The 16,115-nt window shown below is 33.5% G+C and overlaps 1 protein-coding gene across 19 annotated transcripts in view; it reads right to left on the reverse strand.

Moving 5' to 3' along the window:
* Positions 1-472: 472 nt before the first annotated feature.
* SLC16A7 (solute carrier family 16 member 7) overlaps positions 473-16,115 on the reverse strand; it is a 165,298-nt gene continuing 149,655 nt past the window's right edge. For all 19 annotated transcript variants that reach the window (XM_082422834.1, XM_082422837.1, XM_082422836.1 and 16 more), the window contains 2 exons: positions 13,846-14,664; positions 473-7,939 (listed from right to left, as the gene is read on the reverse strand). In XM_082422834.1, the coding sequence (XP_082278960.1) occupies positions 7,653-7,939; positions 13,846-14,664 (1,106 nt within the window). In that variant the 3' untranslated portion in view covers positions 473-7,652. The remainder of the gene's footprint in view (positions 7,940-13,845; positions 14,665-16,115) is intronic.

Consider the following 16,115-nt stretch of genomic DNA (forward strand, 5'->3'; position numbering starts at 1 on the left):
AAGCTTCAAATCGAATGTAAAAGTTTAGCAAATATTTGAAAAGATCCTGCTCTTCCATCTTCAAAAGAGGGATTTCTATGCCGAATATCTAAGTAATGTGCAATGCCATTTTTACCATCATTACGAAGAAAGAATCTTATGTTATTAAGTTGATGTACTCACTGTAGCTACAGACTCCCCCCATCACAATGACAATGCACATTTAGCATCTGGATGTCAGTTTAGCTGAATCTAAGCAAACACGTCCAGACATGTCACTGACTGTAAATGTGTTTAAGGCCCTGTTTATGAAAAAGTTTACTGTGACACATCAGTTTATCAAAACTTTTATTTAAGTATGTTCTTAGTGTAAATATCCTTGATGAACTAAGCAAACAAATACTGAGTACAGATTCCTGTTTTTACACTTTTACAGAGTGAATTCCTATTAGCAACCACTCTTTCCCTTCACCAGGGATTTTATTTAGGAGTGTTTTTCTTTTTTTTTTTTTTGAATGAAAGCAAAAGGGAAAAATCTAGAAATAAGATCTAGATAAGATGGGGCTGCAAGTAGATGGTATCTCTAAAATAAAAGAAACTGTAGTCTTACTGTTGCCAGACACCTGTTGTAGATTTCAGTATTGTTTAAGTAGGTGAAATGACCATTTAAAAAGCAAGAACTTTTGAGATAGATTTTATTCTATTAATTTTATTAACTCATCCTCAGATTCTTAGATCAACAAATATGGTTGGGGTGTTCCCTTCTCTTCAAGGTTACACAGTAGTGAAAATTTCTTGCAAGTTAATAATTTAGCAAACTTGTATTGCACACTCTGTGCTCTGGCATTATACTTTTAGAAAAGAAGTGAGTGAATGATGCTTCTAAAACAAATATGAACATAAGCAAAATAAAAGGAATTAATGGAATATGGACACATGGATTCTATAAACAAGTTACTGGTGAGTATTATTTTAATGACTTACATATTGCTATAACAACAGATATTGTGCAAAATCATTCATCCCAGTAGTTATTATGTCCAATTCACTTAGAATTATCTGCTGTGGGAATCAGCAAATATTCTCCAAATTACATTTATAAACGTCATTTTGCAAAGGATGATTCAATTAGGAGAAATGTATTCATTTTGGAAATAAAGTATTTATCAAGTAAGGTTAGAATATGTGTTTCCAAGAAAATATGTATTTAGCCTATAAAGTTCACTATTACAAATAGGATGGCTAATGGAGAAAAAAAGTGGGTTAGAAGTTAAAAGACCTGGTTCTATTTCCACGTCTGCATTTACTCAGAGGACATATATACGTTTAGGCAAAGACCTTACCTGCTCTAGTCTTATTCTGTCAAAAGGCAGATATCTAACAAACCTAACTTTAATATATCAAAACCAAAATGCAATACAAATCAAAACACAATTACATCTAATGCTTAGAAAATAAACATTTTAGTTTACATGTCCTTTCTCACTAAATCCAGAAATATTCATGCTTTAGTTAGAAATAGAAAGCATGTGGCAGAAAAATAAAGTCCATTAAATAATATATCAGAAACTTGTACTCGAATGAACAAGTTATATAAACTGAGTCTAACTTAAAAACATTTTTTTAAGATGCATATAAATGTAAAACAACAACTAAAAACTCAGAATAAAACACTTAGAATATGTTTGAAAATTTCACCCTGAAATTCATACGCGGTAAGAATCCCATTCTTTTGTTCATCTGAATAGAACTTTTTACTGACTTATGTCTTAATAGAATGTTGAATACCAATGTTTTCATACAGAGCTCTCTAGCTTATTTTGCCATATTTGAATTTGAAACAAAAAAAATTTTTTTTTTAACCATGTGAAGAAAAATATTTGCTGATATGGTAATGAATTTGTGGTCACAGAATCATAGCCTACTGAAATACTCCTGAATATTACTCACCTTATTAACATGTACATATGAAGACTGAAAAACATGGAGATTATGCAAGTAGTGGAGATATAACTAAACCCACCAAAGAAACAAACATGCTGCACTAAAAATGTCCATAATTAGATAAAAAATGCTAAAGAAGTTGGCCTAGACATTATGAAAAATGAAGAAAGAAAAATAATTTTTAAAAGTTATTTAAAAAAATAATCATAGAAAAAAAGGAGGGGAGGAATGTACACAGCATGGGGTTGGGATGGGATAAATAATTTGGTCTAAAAGTTTTCATATGTCCCACTAAAGTAAAAAATTCCTTTTTGCAATATTCCTTTTCCTCTTAAAGTAGAGACCTAAAGTTATGATTCTCATTGCTATAATAATTCTTTCATGAACTGAACATAAGTGAAATAAAGTGAAGGCAAAGCAGAAGACTAAGATAGACCAGATCATAGGACCTTGTGAAGCATTAAAACCTAAAGTGTACAATTTGATAACAAAGAAGAGAAAATCAGAACTACAGAAAAGAATGTGAACTCAGCAAATTATTCATTTTTTAAAAACTATCAATAAAGATAGTTTGTGATTTTGATTATACAAGCATTATAATTAATTACTAATAATTGGGCTTTTCATGTTTTAAGTGCATTTCTCAAATGTGAGATCGTGCACATAAATATGTAGAAATCAAAACCTAAAAAATAAGTAGGATGAGTAAAGACTGTAATTTCAGTTTTTATCTCAATGATTTTGATGCTCTTTGGTATTGTGAATTGTCATGGCAAGAATCTAGTTGTTATGATGTATCTGTGATGTAATTGCATTGAAAAAGCCTACAGGATGACATATAATGATGCTATGCTGTGATGGTAAGCTTTGTTTCTCAAAATTTCAGGCACTTTAAGAGAGTTACAAACATCCAGAATAGTAAATGTCAAGGACAGGAAGATCGATTTTTCTAGATTCTTAAAAGTCATATTCAATTATCTATTTATCATGCATAAGGAAGATTCATAATAACAAAAAATCTTCTATAATATAAGCACCTTCCTTATCCAGGAAACCTCAAGCCTACAGTCACATGAGTTCCCTTACTGGTGAAGATGAGTGGTCTTAGCCAAAAGTATACACTGATGACTCCAGGAATATGGTCATTGCTGCAAACCAAATATATAGGACCAGATGCAGCATGAGTGACTTTGTGAAAGATGTATGACATTAGAAGTGCACCATCTGAAATAGAGCTAAAGAGAACAATATTCTAAGGATGCCAAAAGTCTAGAAGAAGAAGACAAAAGCAATGGCACTTGTTCTCTCTGTAGAAGAAAGGGACGGAAAGGAGAATAACAATACAGATGTTCAGGAAACTTGAAAAATTAGTTACAGTGTAGTGGCAGTTGCATTAAGTGATGCAAATAAATATACACTGTGTAGATGAACCAAATCTTTTGTATCTCATAAGACTTTTACAAATTTTTGGTAGCTTGGGATAATCCTATAAGTGAGAATCGCTATAATTCTGAACATAATGTTTCATAGTAAGTACTTTTTATTTTTGAGTCATAATAAATAGCAACTAATATGGGAATTACTTATCCATAAAGAAAATAGCATTTTTCCTCTAAACCCAACCTCAGGGAAAATATATTATGCCTGAGTCATATAAATATTTCATTATTTTTATGAAAAAAGTCACAGTGAAGCAATTACAGCTATTATATAATCATTAACATTATTTGGGATAATTTGCATTGGTTAGAAAAGCAGGCAAGTTGAAATTATATATTCAGGTTATAGCAAATGCAGTCTATAATAAACACTAAATAAATCATAATACAGATTGCAGTTGAATCTAATTGGTTTACCACATAGTGTTTAATTTTTTTGTATCTATATTTTATCTACCATTGTATCTACAGCTTCTAGGGGGAGGTGGCATGGCAGTGAACACCCTAGGAGCTCTTTCTGCTTTTAAGTAAACCTGAGTTTTTGTTCTGGTTCTGTCACATACTACCTTTTAACTTTGGGTAATTTGTGAACTTCTTTGTATATCTGTTTTTTGTTTTGTTTCACTCGTCTAGTATATCAGGCCAATAGCCTCTACCTATGATTCGATTTGAATATCAAATAGGCAAAATGCAGGAAACGTAAATATCCATTCCCTTCCCACTTCACATCCTTTTTCCCTATTAATTTGAGCCTAACAATCATGATTATTTATTTTGTTTTATTAAAAGCCTGCAACATTGTACATGTAAGAGGGGTTTTTTTTAAAGGTATTTTTGGATGGAAAATAAGTTTCAACTAACTGATTAAGTATACCTCTACATTTTATAACATCAATATAAAAACTTACATTTTCAGCATACATCTTATGGTCTTTTTTTCTGCCATGTACAGCCAGAGACAGATGAGTAAAAAATACCTAGATTTTTAAAGTGTACATTCAAATATATCAAACCAAATTATTTTACTTATTTCCTAGTGTCCAGGGGAGACCCATGAGATAAGGTGGTTAGAACTTGGTACTAAAGAAGTGAAATTTATGAGCCATGTCAATTTACACTGAGAAAACATCCTGTCTTCCAATGTGAAGCACACCAGAACCTGACCCAACTGCCTCTTAAATGTGTGCTGGTTTGTGATCCTCCAAAAAGGATCAAGAAAGAGGATGGGCATGTGTCAGGACATGTCTGTATCCCATATTGCATTCATAAATTAGTGAAGGAACATTTAAGATTAAATGGTGAAAAATACGAGGAGTCTTGTTATCACAAATGGAAAAATACTTAAACTAGCCAGTGATCATGAATTATTTTGGTACCCAGGTTTATGATAACCTTCCTTCTGCACAATTCCATAACAGAAAAATGGACTAAAAGGTATTTTAATGGTTTCTGACTTTGCTTCATGCTTCATCTTGACCATCTAAAACCTGTCATTCCCTTGAGGAAGAAATACTTTCTGACTAATCACTAATTGTTGCAGAAAGCCAACTATATTTTCTCCTTCATTTAGGCAACTTTATAATAATAAGTGTTCTAGGTTGATATTTTCTTCTCAATCTCTGAAAGATTCTGTTCAAGCAACAAATATTCTAACAAGTTCAAGGGATTTGGGAGAGTAAACAACTTGAAACATTTATTTTACCCTGAAACAATTCTGAAAACTGTGTGTGAGTTTATATCACTGTTTCAAGTGTGTTGTGATTTAACTTTCAACATTTATGTATAGGAATTCAGATGCATCCATATTTGTAACTCTGTGCAGTGCTACTGCCAGGCATGACTGTATACATCATGTCATGTGCTTTGAATGTGCAATTTCACTTCCCTTTCTTTTTTAACAATTTAATATAATCAGTGTTAGAAATGAAAAGTTAAAGAAGATGATCAAAGAGCAATAGAACAAATACAAATTGGTTTTGACTTGACAAGAACCTCAGCAGCAAGTAAATAAACCTCCTTCCATGGAGAAAGCCACTGGAATGCACCCACCAGCAGGTGATAAAAAGGACTATGCCTTAGCCCTAAAACCCCATGATCATTACTTGTCCCAGAAGTCTATTATCTATATTAATTTAAATATGTATCTTCAGAGAATTCAAGGCACTTTTTTGGAAACATTTAAGATTGGAAAGCTACTGAACAATTTATGATGTCACACTTCTTATGACAAGTCAGAGTTGAATACAAACACTAATAATATGAAAATAGCTCATTCAAGACTCAAGATTGGGTGAAAATAAATTAAGAACAACTATATATTGTCACATTTTCCCTGATTTATTTACCTATGGTATTGGCACATATTGTTTTAGTTAATATTTTAAAAATACAAACACCTTTCTCTATGCAAAAAAGTGAATATTAATTGAAATATGGATTTTTTTATAGATTGCTAAACATGAGCCACATGCTCAAACAGTGCCTAAAGTTTACAAATCAAATCCCTAGTGTTAACTATCACAAAATCTTGGAATCCAAGTGCAATCCTTAAGGAAATAAGAATAGCACCTGCCTCTACTGCAATAATAATAGTAAGAAGAACGGCAAATTCCTTTTGACATCTTAAGAATGACATTATTTCAGTAATCAAGCACTAAATTCTTTTTATTAATCATGACCTTAATTTAAACTTCAGATTTATAAAGGTGAATATTTATAACTTTATACCTAATGTATAAACTCTTTCTTGTTTAAAAGTACTTACTCAAAATGGTATTTATAGTTCTGAATGCACAGATCTATCATATGCCTCTGTATTCAAGAGTGATTCAGTCCCAGATGTTTTCACATAGTTATGAAAATGAGAAACTGCTAAATTAACCTGGGTTGGCATGTTGCAGGCTTCTTTCTATCAAGTTATAAACTAAATCTACACTTTCCAAGTATATATCAAATCATACACAACCTCCAGTTCTAGAAGCCGTTTTTAAGTCTCCTGGTTTAGTTATGCTCGCAGGCAGCAGGAAAGCTTATCGGTAGAGGGTGGAATTTTCAAGTGCTACCTTTCCTATAGTATGAGATATTTTCAGTGGCTGAGCAAAAAGCCTGTTTGGATTTCTGTTTTTTGCTTTTGCTTGTCATGGAGAAGAGGAAAATGAGAGAACTTGGAGGGCTCACTATAAGCACCTCCCACTCTTAGCTTTACTCAGATGGATTCCTCATAACAGTAACCCTCTGATCACCACTATATGTTGGGAAAAATTAAAATTCTGCCTATATGTAAGCCTGTCACCCAGGATTCCGGTTGATTCCACTTTGATGTCTCAGTATAACAGCGAGTCTGGATTGAATTTGGTTAAAAGAAGTCCCTGATTATTACTTTCCGGATTACTAACCAAAATCCTTTTAAAATCAATAGACAGCTCATTGCTAGGAGTCATTTAGGCTTTTAATTTGATTTACATATTAGTAAATTCTGAAAATTATTTGAGGGTTCTATTCACTAGCACCAGATACTGGTGGTCCTCCTCAAAGAAATCATGTGCATGCATGAATCAAGTCGGACAGTGCTCAGAAATAATGGTTTAAAATGGAGTCTTTTCAAATTTATTTCATGTATGCATATGCTTTTTTTTTTTTTTTACAGCAGTTAGTTGTATTTTCAAATTAAGGCCACCCTCATTTTCACCCATGTTCTTATCTTTAAAATCCACACTGTAAAGTAGTATGCAGATATAACACATTTCTTTTTTCTCCATGGATTTAAAAAAATACAGTGATAATATTCTTTTTGAACTTGTCTTTTTTCTCCAGATGCCCTGTGTGCTTGTTCTTAAGTGTGTGAAAGTCAGTGTGTGTATGTTTGGGAAAAATTCATTTCCTTCAATTCCATTTCACACTTTAATATCAAATAAAAAATGAAATGTGGAGAGGATATTCTTACAGGATTAAACATACTCCTTCTAACTACTTAAACCAGTGGTTTGGGATTCAGATCTCTATAACCAAGACTGGAAGTCACTGGAAGACTTTAAAATCATTTTAACCACCGCAACCAGAGTCATGTATGGAAATAAGCCCATTGCATGAATTCTTTATATGCATAATCTCAAAATTTAACTGCCCAAATAAGTTTTAAAAAACAAAGTTTTAAAAATGTTGCCATTAAGGAAAATCTCTTTTCCATCCTTAATTATGACTCCTCATTTCAACTAAAAACCTTCTAATATGTTGAAAAAAAAAATACTCCTAAGAAAGTCATACACACTGAAATCAGAGATGTGATTCTTGTTAAATATTAGTTTCTCTTTCTGAGGGATTAACCCCTGATCCTTTTGACTTTTGACTTTTGATACTTTTGACAATAACATCATGACTTTTAGGTGTCTTCAAGGGTTCAGATTCTCGGGACTCAGGTGTGTGTATTTTCTTCGTTGTCTCTTTCAACTTCTTTTCCTTTGCGAGCAGCCTGTAGTTGATAGCATTGCCAATGAGCAGCCACACGCTGGCTAGGACTACAATAGCTCCACAGGCCACATACATGTATTTATATTGTCCAGTTTCATCCACCAATTTACCTAAGAGACAAAGAATGTCTTTTAAGACAGCATAATAAATCAGCCATAAAATGCTAACATTTGCAAATAAATTCTCCACACTGCATAGCTATTTCTTATTTAAGTTAATAATAAATGAGCGTTTAGTAAAGAAAAAAATATACTAGATTATGCATAGTAAAGGTATATGCATAGTAAAGGCATTTACAGACACATTTACTTCCACATATGCATAGTAAAGGCATTTACAGACATATTCTGCATTATATTACCAGTATATTAAATTTATTGAAAATTACTACCCTTAATAAAAGTGTACAACCAAGACAAGCTAGGTATATATGTGCTTGTGTATATATTCATAGATACATAAATGTGTAAGATACATTTTTAAACTACATGTGTAGAAATACATATACGTATTTACAAATGTAAACATATATGAATAGATTTATAGCACACATATTGAGATTGCTTCAACCTTTCCACATTTACTATCTTTTCGATAAAGAGGAAAAATTACATTCTTTAGGACAAATTCAGAGGCTTTTATAAGGTTCCTAGTGGGGGTAATATTTACTAAATGCTTTCTCTATGCCTAGCACTAGGCTAAACGCTTTATTTGTAATTTTGCATTTAATCCTTACAAGATCACTTCGTAGTAATTTGACCATGGTTACGTAGCCAGTGAGTGAGTGGCAGAATCTGGGCTCTAACCAGTCTGTCTGCATCTTGTATTCTTAACTACTCTGTAAAATGGCTTCACCAAACCTCTTGGTTAAGTGTCATGTCACTTTTTAGGCTAATCACCGTTTTTCACTTTATCTGAATCTAAATTATTAAGGCCAAACTAATCAGGAAGAAAGTTTTTGTTCCATTTGATTATTGAGAACATTGAAAAACTAGCCTGGTGCCATATAATTGCAAAGCTTACTGACTTTTAAACATGCTTCAGTTTATACTGTTTATACTTAGTTTTGCCTTTTGCTTATGCAGGCATCTAATTCTTAACAATAATTATTACTGGCAAAATTTAGTATACACAAATCCATATTATTTATCATATGCATATTCCAGGTGATTCTGAAATAGACCTATTTGTTTAGTCAGAATTTCCATCATTCTGGCTTCCCAGGTGAATTCTATCAAACATTTAGAGAAGAGCTAACACCCATCCTTCTCAAACTCTTCCAAAAAATTGCAGAGGAAGGGATACTCCCAAACTCATTCTATGAGGCCACCATCACCCTGATACTAAAACCAGACAAAGATACTACAAGAAAAGAAAATTACAGACCAATATCACTGATGAATATAGATGCAAAAATCCTCAACAAAATACTAGCAAACAAAATCCAACAACACATTAAAAGGATCATACACCACGATCAAGTGGGATTTATCCCAGGGATGCAAGGATTCTTCAATATACGCAAAACAATCAATGTGATACACCATATTAACAAATTGAAGAATAAAAACCATATGATCATCTCAATAGATGCAGAAAAAGCTTCTGACAAAATTCAACACCCATTTATGATAAAAACTCTCCAGAAAGTGGGCATAGAGGGAACCTACCTCAACATAATAAAGGCCATATACGACAAACCCACAGCAAACATCATTCTCAATGGTGAAAAACTGAAAGCATTTTCTCTAAGATCAGGAACAAGACAAGGATGTCCACTCTCACCACTACTATTCAACATAGTTTTGGAAGTCCTAGCCACGGCAATCAGAGAAGCAAAAGAAATAAAAGGAATACAAATTGGAAAAGAAGAAGTAAAACTGTCACTGTTTGCAGATGACATGATACTATACATAGATAATCCTAAAGATGCCACCAGAAAACTACTAGAGCTAATCAATGAATCTGGTAAAGTTGCAGGATACAAAATTAATGCACAGAAATCTCTTGCATTCCTATACACTAATGATGAAAAATCTGAAAGAGAATTTATGGAAACACTCCCATTTACCATTGCAACAAAAAGAATAAAATACCTAGGAATAAACCTACCTAGGGAGACAAAAGACCTGTATGCAGAAAACTATAAGACACTGATGAAAGAAATTAAAGATGATACCAACAGATGGAGAGATATACCATGTTCTTGGATTGGAAGAATCAATATTGTGAAAATGACTATACTACCCAAAGCAATCTACAGATTCAATGCAATCCTTATCAAATTACCAATGGCATTTTTTAGGGAAGTAGAACAAAAAATCTTAAAATTTGTATGGAGACACAAAAGACCCTGAATAGCCAAAGCAGTCTTGAGGGAAAAAAACGGAGCTGGAGGAATCAGGCTCCCTGACTTCAGACTATATTACAAAGCTACAGTAATCAAGACAACATGGTACTGGCACAAAAACAGAAACATAGATCAATGGAACAAGATAGAAAGCCCAGAGATAAACCCATGCACCTATGGTCAACTAATCTATGACAAAGGAGGCAAGGATATACAATGGAGAAAAGACAGTCTTTTCAATAAATGGTGCTAGGAAAACTGGACAGCTACATTTAAAAGAATGAAATTGGAACACTCCCTAACACCATACACAAAAATAAACTCAAAATTGATTAGAGACCTAAATGTAAGACCGGACACTATAAAACTCTTAGAGGAAAACATAGGAAGAACACCCTTTGACATAAATCACAGCAAGATCTTTTTTGATCCACCTCCTAGAGTAATGGAAGTAAAAACAAAAATAAACAAATGGGACCTAATGAAACTTCAAAGCTTTTGCACAGCAAAGGAAACCATAAACAAGACGAAAAGACAACCCTCAGAATGGGAGAAAATATTTGCAAATGAATCAATGGACAAAGGATTAATCTCCAAAATATATAAACAGCTCAATCAGCTCAATATTAAAAAAACAAACAACCCAATCCAAAAATGGGCAGAAGACCTAAATAGACATTTCTCCAAAGAAGACATACAGATGGCCAAGAAGCACATGAAAAGCTGCTCAGCATCACTAATTATTAGAGAAATGTAAATCAAAACTACAATGAGGTATCACCTAACACCAGTTAGAATGGGCATCATCAGAAAATGTACAAACAACAAATGCTGGAGAGGGTGTGGAGATAAGGGAACCCTCTTGCACTGTTGGTGGGAATGTAAATTGATACAGCCACTATGGAGAACAGTATGGAGGTTCCTTAAAACATTAAAAATAGAATTACCATATGATCCAGCAATCCCACTACTGGGCATATAGCCAGAGAAAACCATAATTCAAAAAGACACATGCACCCCAGTGTTCACTGCAGCACTATTTACAATAGCCAGGTCATGGAAGCAACCTAAATGCCCATTGACAGACGAATGGATAAAGAAGATGTGGTTCATATATACAAAGGAATATTACTCAGCCATAAAAAGGAACGAAATTGGGTCATTTGTTGAGACGTGGATGGATCTAGAGACTGTCATCCAGAGTGAAGTAAGTCAGATAGAGAAAAACAAATGTCGTATATTAATGCATGTATGTGGAACCTAGAAAAATGGTACAGATGAACCGGTTTGCAGGGCAGAAGTTGAGACACAGACGTAGAGAACAAACGTATGGACACCAAGTGGGGAAAGCCGCGGGGGGGTGGGGATGGTGGTGTGATGAATTGGGCGATTGGGATTGACATGTATACACTGATGTGTATAAAATAGAAACTAATAAGAACCTGCTGTATAAAAAAATAAATAAAATAAAATTCAAAAAAATGAATTTCCATCATTCTGACTAGAATCTAGTTAGTGGCTTGGTATTAAATTTAGCTACTTGTGAAATTATTTACTTTAACAAAGTTCTCTGCTTTAATTAGGTAAATGTTAGAATGGACTTATTTGAGTTAATTTGAGTAAGTACGATATATACATAAAAAACAAAACAAAAATTGTGTAATTTAATTTTCATTCTAACTTTAGTCAAATATTCCTATTCATACAATGATTATTACATATCTAAATACAAAAACATTAGGTCTTTTGCCCCATCAGAATTATATCATCCCTTTGGATTGCCAAATCAACATACTTTCTAAATGTTTTGGGAATTTTTAGCATCATCAAGAAAGCAGATATGATTTCCAGAACTAAAGTTTCAGCTCTTTTTGAATGTAGCAGTGAAAGTTTGAGTTGAAAAAAATAAAAATAAAAATCATGCTCTCCCTGCCTTTCAGTGTTGTACTAACAAGACTAGTAGCAGTAGCAGCAACCGTATAAGAAGTAACTGCAACAACACCCATTCATTCGAAAGTATTTATTGAGTGCCTACTATATGCCAGACGCCATGCTAGTAGTGACTGAATGCTATAGAGGAAAAGCCAGTCTAAAAGTCAAGGAGTATCAGGGATAACAGGAGGCAGAAACAGGATAAAAAAAATGGCTACTCTTTTATGGCTATCGTCTGAGAGCTTCAACAATGAGCCCCAAATCAATTATTGCCACTGATCCCACTGGTGCAATAGTTTGGCAATAGTAACACAATAAGCCCTCAAGGATACTGAAATTGATGTAATTATTATTAAAATAGGTCTCAGCCCAGGTAGAAATGGCCAAATTAGATTCATTCATTTCCATAGCACCCATCCATTATGCCTATTGACCTGACTTGATTTTTTTCATCCCACCATGGCTGGTGAAATAAATTTTTCTCTGTTGATAGCAAGAATTTTATTGGTAATGGATAGGCTTCTAAAACCCATTTGGTAAAACTAATTCTGTATGAAAAGATAGGCATATATTGGCCAAAATGAATAAGACCTACTGGCTTCATTCACTTTGAAAATTGTTTTGGTGCCCTGGCATACCTATAATGCGAGATATACCACCCGAAGCATCTGTACTAGATACCAGAGGACAGTCCTGGTAGACAGAAAAAGTCAACAACTATACCACTCATTCCTGACCAAATGAAAAAGCTAAAGGTAAATGTCAATGGTGCCTTAAGATTAACAATTTAAGCATGAATTTTCCCACTTTCAAAATGACTCCTTGATGTCATGTAGGAAGACTTTAAACACTGATTTTAAATACACAAAAAAAATTTATGTTTAGCCCAGCAATTATTGTGACCATTAGGGGGCAGGCCAAGAGGTCTAAGTAAATACCTACATTTAGCATTAACTAAAGCAATGCTATACAGTGATTACTGAAAAAGACTGGCCAACAAAAAGTATTTAATATTTATAACATTGAAGTCTAAGACTAAACAAAGTCTTAACTTCACAAATGAACTTATACATATGTCTTTACTCAGTATCCTTACTAGATAATTTAGCATAGAGATTTTTTATAGGCATCACTGACAGTATTTTAGATCTTAAAATCTAAAGGTAATTGTTATAAATATGGAATATAAGTATCTGATCAAGAAAATGACTTTGAATGAACTTCCCTTCATTCTTGCATTCCTATTCATATATTCCAATTAGTGAAATTATAAAAGTATTCCTTAAGCATGTAACAAATTCCATATTAATATAACCAATAAGAAAACAGACCTTGACCTTTTGAGAGCATTACTTCAAATTTTTGACTCATTTTAATAAAAAAGAAGAAAAATCTGTTTATCAATGATAAAATAAAGTGGAATTTTATTTTTATGATACTTTTTTTAAAAACACAAAACAAGTTGATATAGGTAAAAACCTGAAAATTATGCTAATTATCAGTCTAATTTAAATTCTTAAGTTCATAACTCCAGGCTCTGAATGACATTTTTGTCTAAAATAGACTAATTAGGAAATTTAAAAACACATAGTAAAGGCTAAAGTTAACACACCCACAGTCTTTTAGGCAATTAGTATCTATTATTACAAACCACATTTTACACTACAAAGAAAGTCTTGGCTAATGGATATGAATTTTATGCTTTTTGCTCTCCTTGATGAGAAATATTCTTACCAGCAAGAGGAGGACCAAGAAGGACGGGGCAACACTCCACAACTGTGACGAGACCCACAGCACTGGAAAATCTTTGAGCACCAACAAGGTCCATGAGACTTTCAAAGAGGATACTGCTAACACTCCCAAATCCAAGGCCAAAAAATACAGCATACACCACCAGGCTTGGGTAGTCCTCAGCCAACGGGCATAAGAGATGACACAATCCATTGAACAAAACCGCAAAACTGAAGAAGTACTGGATTCGGGGTCGGATTAATTTGGAGTTTGCAATGAATCCTACAGTAGGTCGGGCAAACATATCAACAAAAGCCATAACAGACAGCAAGAAAGCTGCAGAATATTCATCAATTCCTTTGTCTTTAGCATATGGAGCCAAGAATATAATGGGGGCAAAGAACCCCAGAAACATAATGACATTTCCAGATAAGTATATCAGAAATCCCCTATGCTTAAAAAGGGAGAAATCTAAATACTTATCAATTTTTGCCCATGTTGATTTCTTCTTATGTTTTTTCTTCATGCCTGGATCAGTCGCTCTTACACCAACCTTATTTTTAGACTTCTTAGTAGTTAGTTTGGGTCCAACAGGTCTCATAAGGGACCCAGCCACACAGGAGTTCAACAATAAACCTCCCAAAATCAAGAAGCTTCCTTTCCAGCCATAAGTATTAAAGAGGTACTGATTGAAAGGAGCCAGTGTACTTAGGAAAACAGGACTTCCTGCCATTGCGAGGCCACTCGCCATAGGCCGTTTCTTATAGAAGTACTTGCCAAGGATTGTTAAGGCGGGTTGCAGGTTGAAGGCTAGACCTAAACCTAAAAAAAAAAAACAAAAGGAAGAAAAACACAAACACATTATGCCACTCACAAAAGAAATTACTCCTCAAAATGTACATTCAAGTGAAAATGGCAGAACTAAAAATGCAACAGCACGTAGTAATTTTTAATAATTATGTATTATCAATAGGATGGCACGTAAACAAAAAGGTTCTCATAACTGGGCACCTGAGATGCATGACAGGTTCATATTCCTTTCTTTTTAAAACACAAAAATAAAACCAAAAACTTCTACTTCTGTTGCAATAATCATAGAATAGGTTGAAACCGGGACAGAATTCATTCGTTCTTAGTTACAATCACTTAATTCCACAAACAAATTAACCTCTCTCTATATTTATATACACATATACAGAATAAATATCTTCCTTGTGGGCAAGAGTGCGTTTAAAATGTGAATACTTTCTTTCAGAGTGGAATAGAGTGAACAGAGTAAAAAAGTTGTCATTTATAAATAATCTTAGGTCTCCCAGAGATATTTCTTTCAAAGCTATGCAAATGATAAAAAAGAGTAATCAATTCATGCCATCGATTTCACGCTCTTCATCCCTCACATTTCACATTTCGTGAGTACAGAGGTACATGCGTATTAACTAAAAAATAAGTAACTTTTGTTTTGCTTGAAACATATTCTCATTTCAGGGATTAAAGCTGATTGTTTATATAAGTCAAAAGTTTCTACTGTTTCCAGTACCCTGACAGTGTTGAGTATCGCCTTTGAGAAATGAATTACTTCTTATAGCTCGCGAAGAGCTATAAGAGTTTGTTTAGAAAGTAAATACAATTGATTTACACAAACTGTTGATACCTCTCTTTCCCCTTTAGCCTGGGCATTATTCTGTATTATTTTAGGATCTATAGAAGTAAGAATTCTTCTGCATTTACCAGTTTATGTAAATTGAGACAGTATTGCAAATTGGTTAAGTATTAAGATTCTGGAACACTGAGTTCTGAGTACAAATACTTACTGCAAACCTCTAATACAAATTAATACAAATAGTTGTATTAAATATTTGTAATAGGGTTTCTAAAAACTGACAAGAAGGAACCAATAACATGCTTTGGAGAGTGACAGGGCAGTATGCTCCCTGATTCTACCTCAGCTATACTTGTGAGATATGCAGAATGAGTGCAATTAGATCCAACATTTAAATAAAACTATGGTCAGCAGCTTGTAAGTGGAAGAACCCAAATTAAAACCCAGGAATTGTGTTTCCAAGTTCAAATTTCTTTACCTTAAGCCATCCTCCCTCCCTGTGCCCCCATTCTGTCACCTGGAATTTTGCTTTCAGATGTTAATGCAAGTTCTCCTTAGGAGATTGTGGTCATCTATTTCCTGTCTGGCATGGTAAAAGGAACATGAGATTTGAAATCAAAAGATCTAAATCTGCCTCGACTACTTACCTATGTGTGCTACTGGGTAAATACTT

The sequence above is a fragment of the Balaenoptera physalus genome (assembly GCF_965194825.1).
Source record: "Balaenoptera physalus genome assembly, chromosome: 13".
NCBI classification, from domain to species: Eukaryota; Metazoa; Chordata; class Mammalia; order Artiodactyla; family Balaenopteridae; genus Balaenoptera; species Balaenoptera physalus.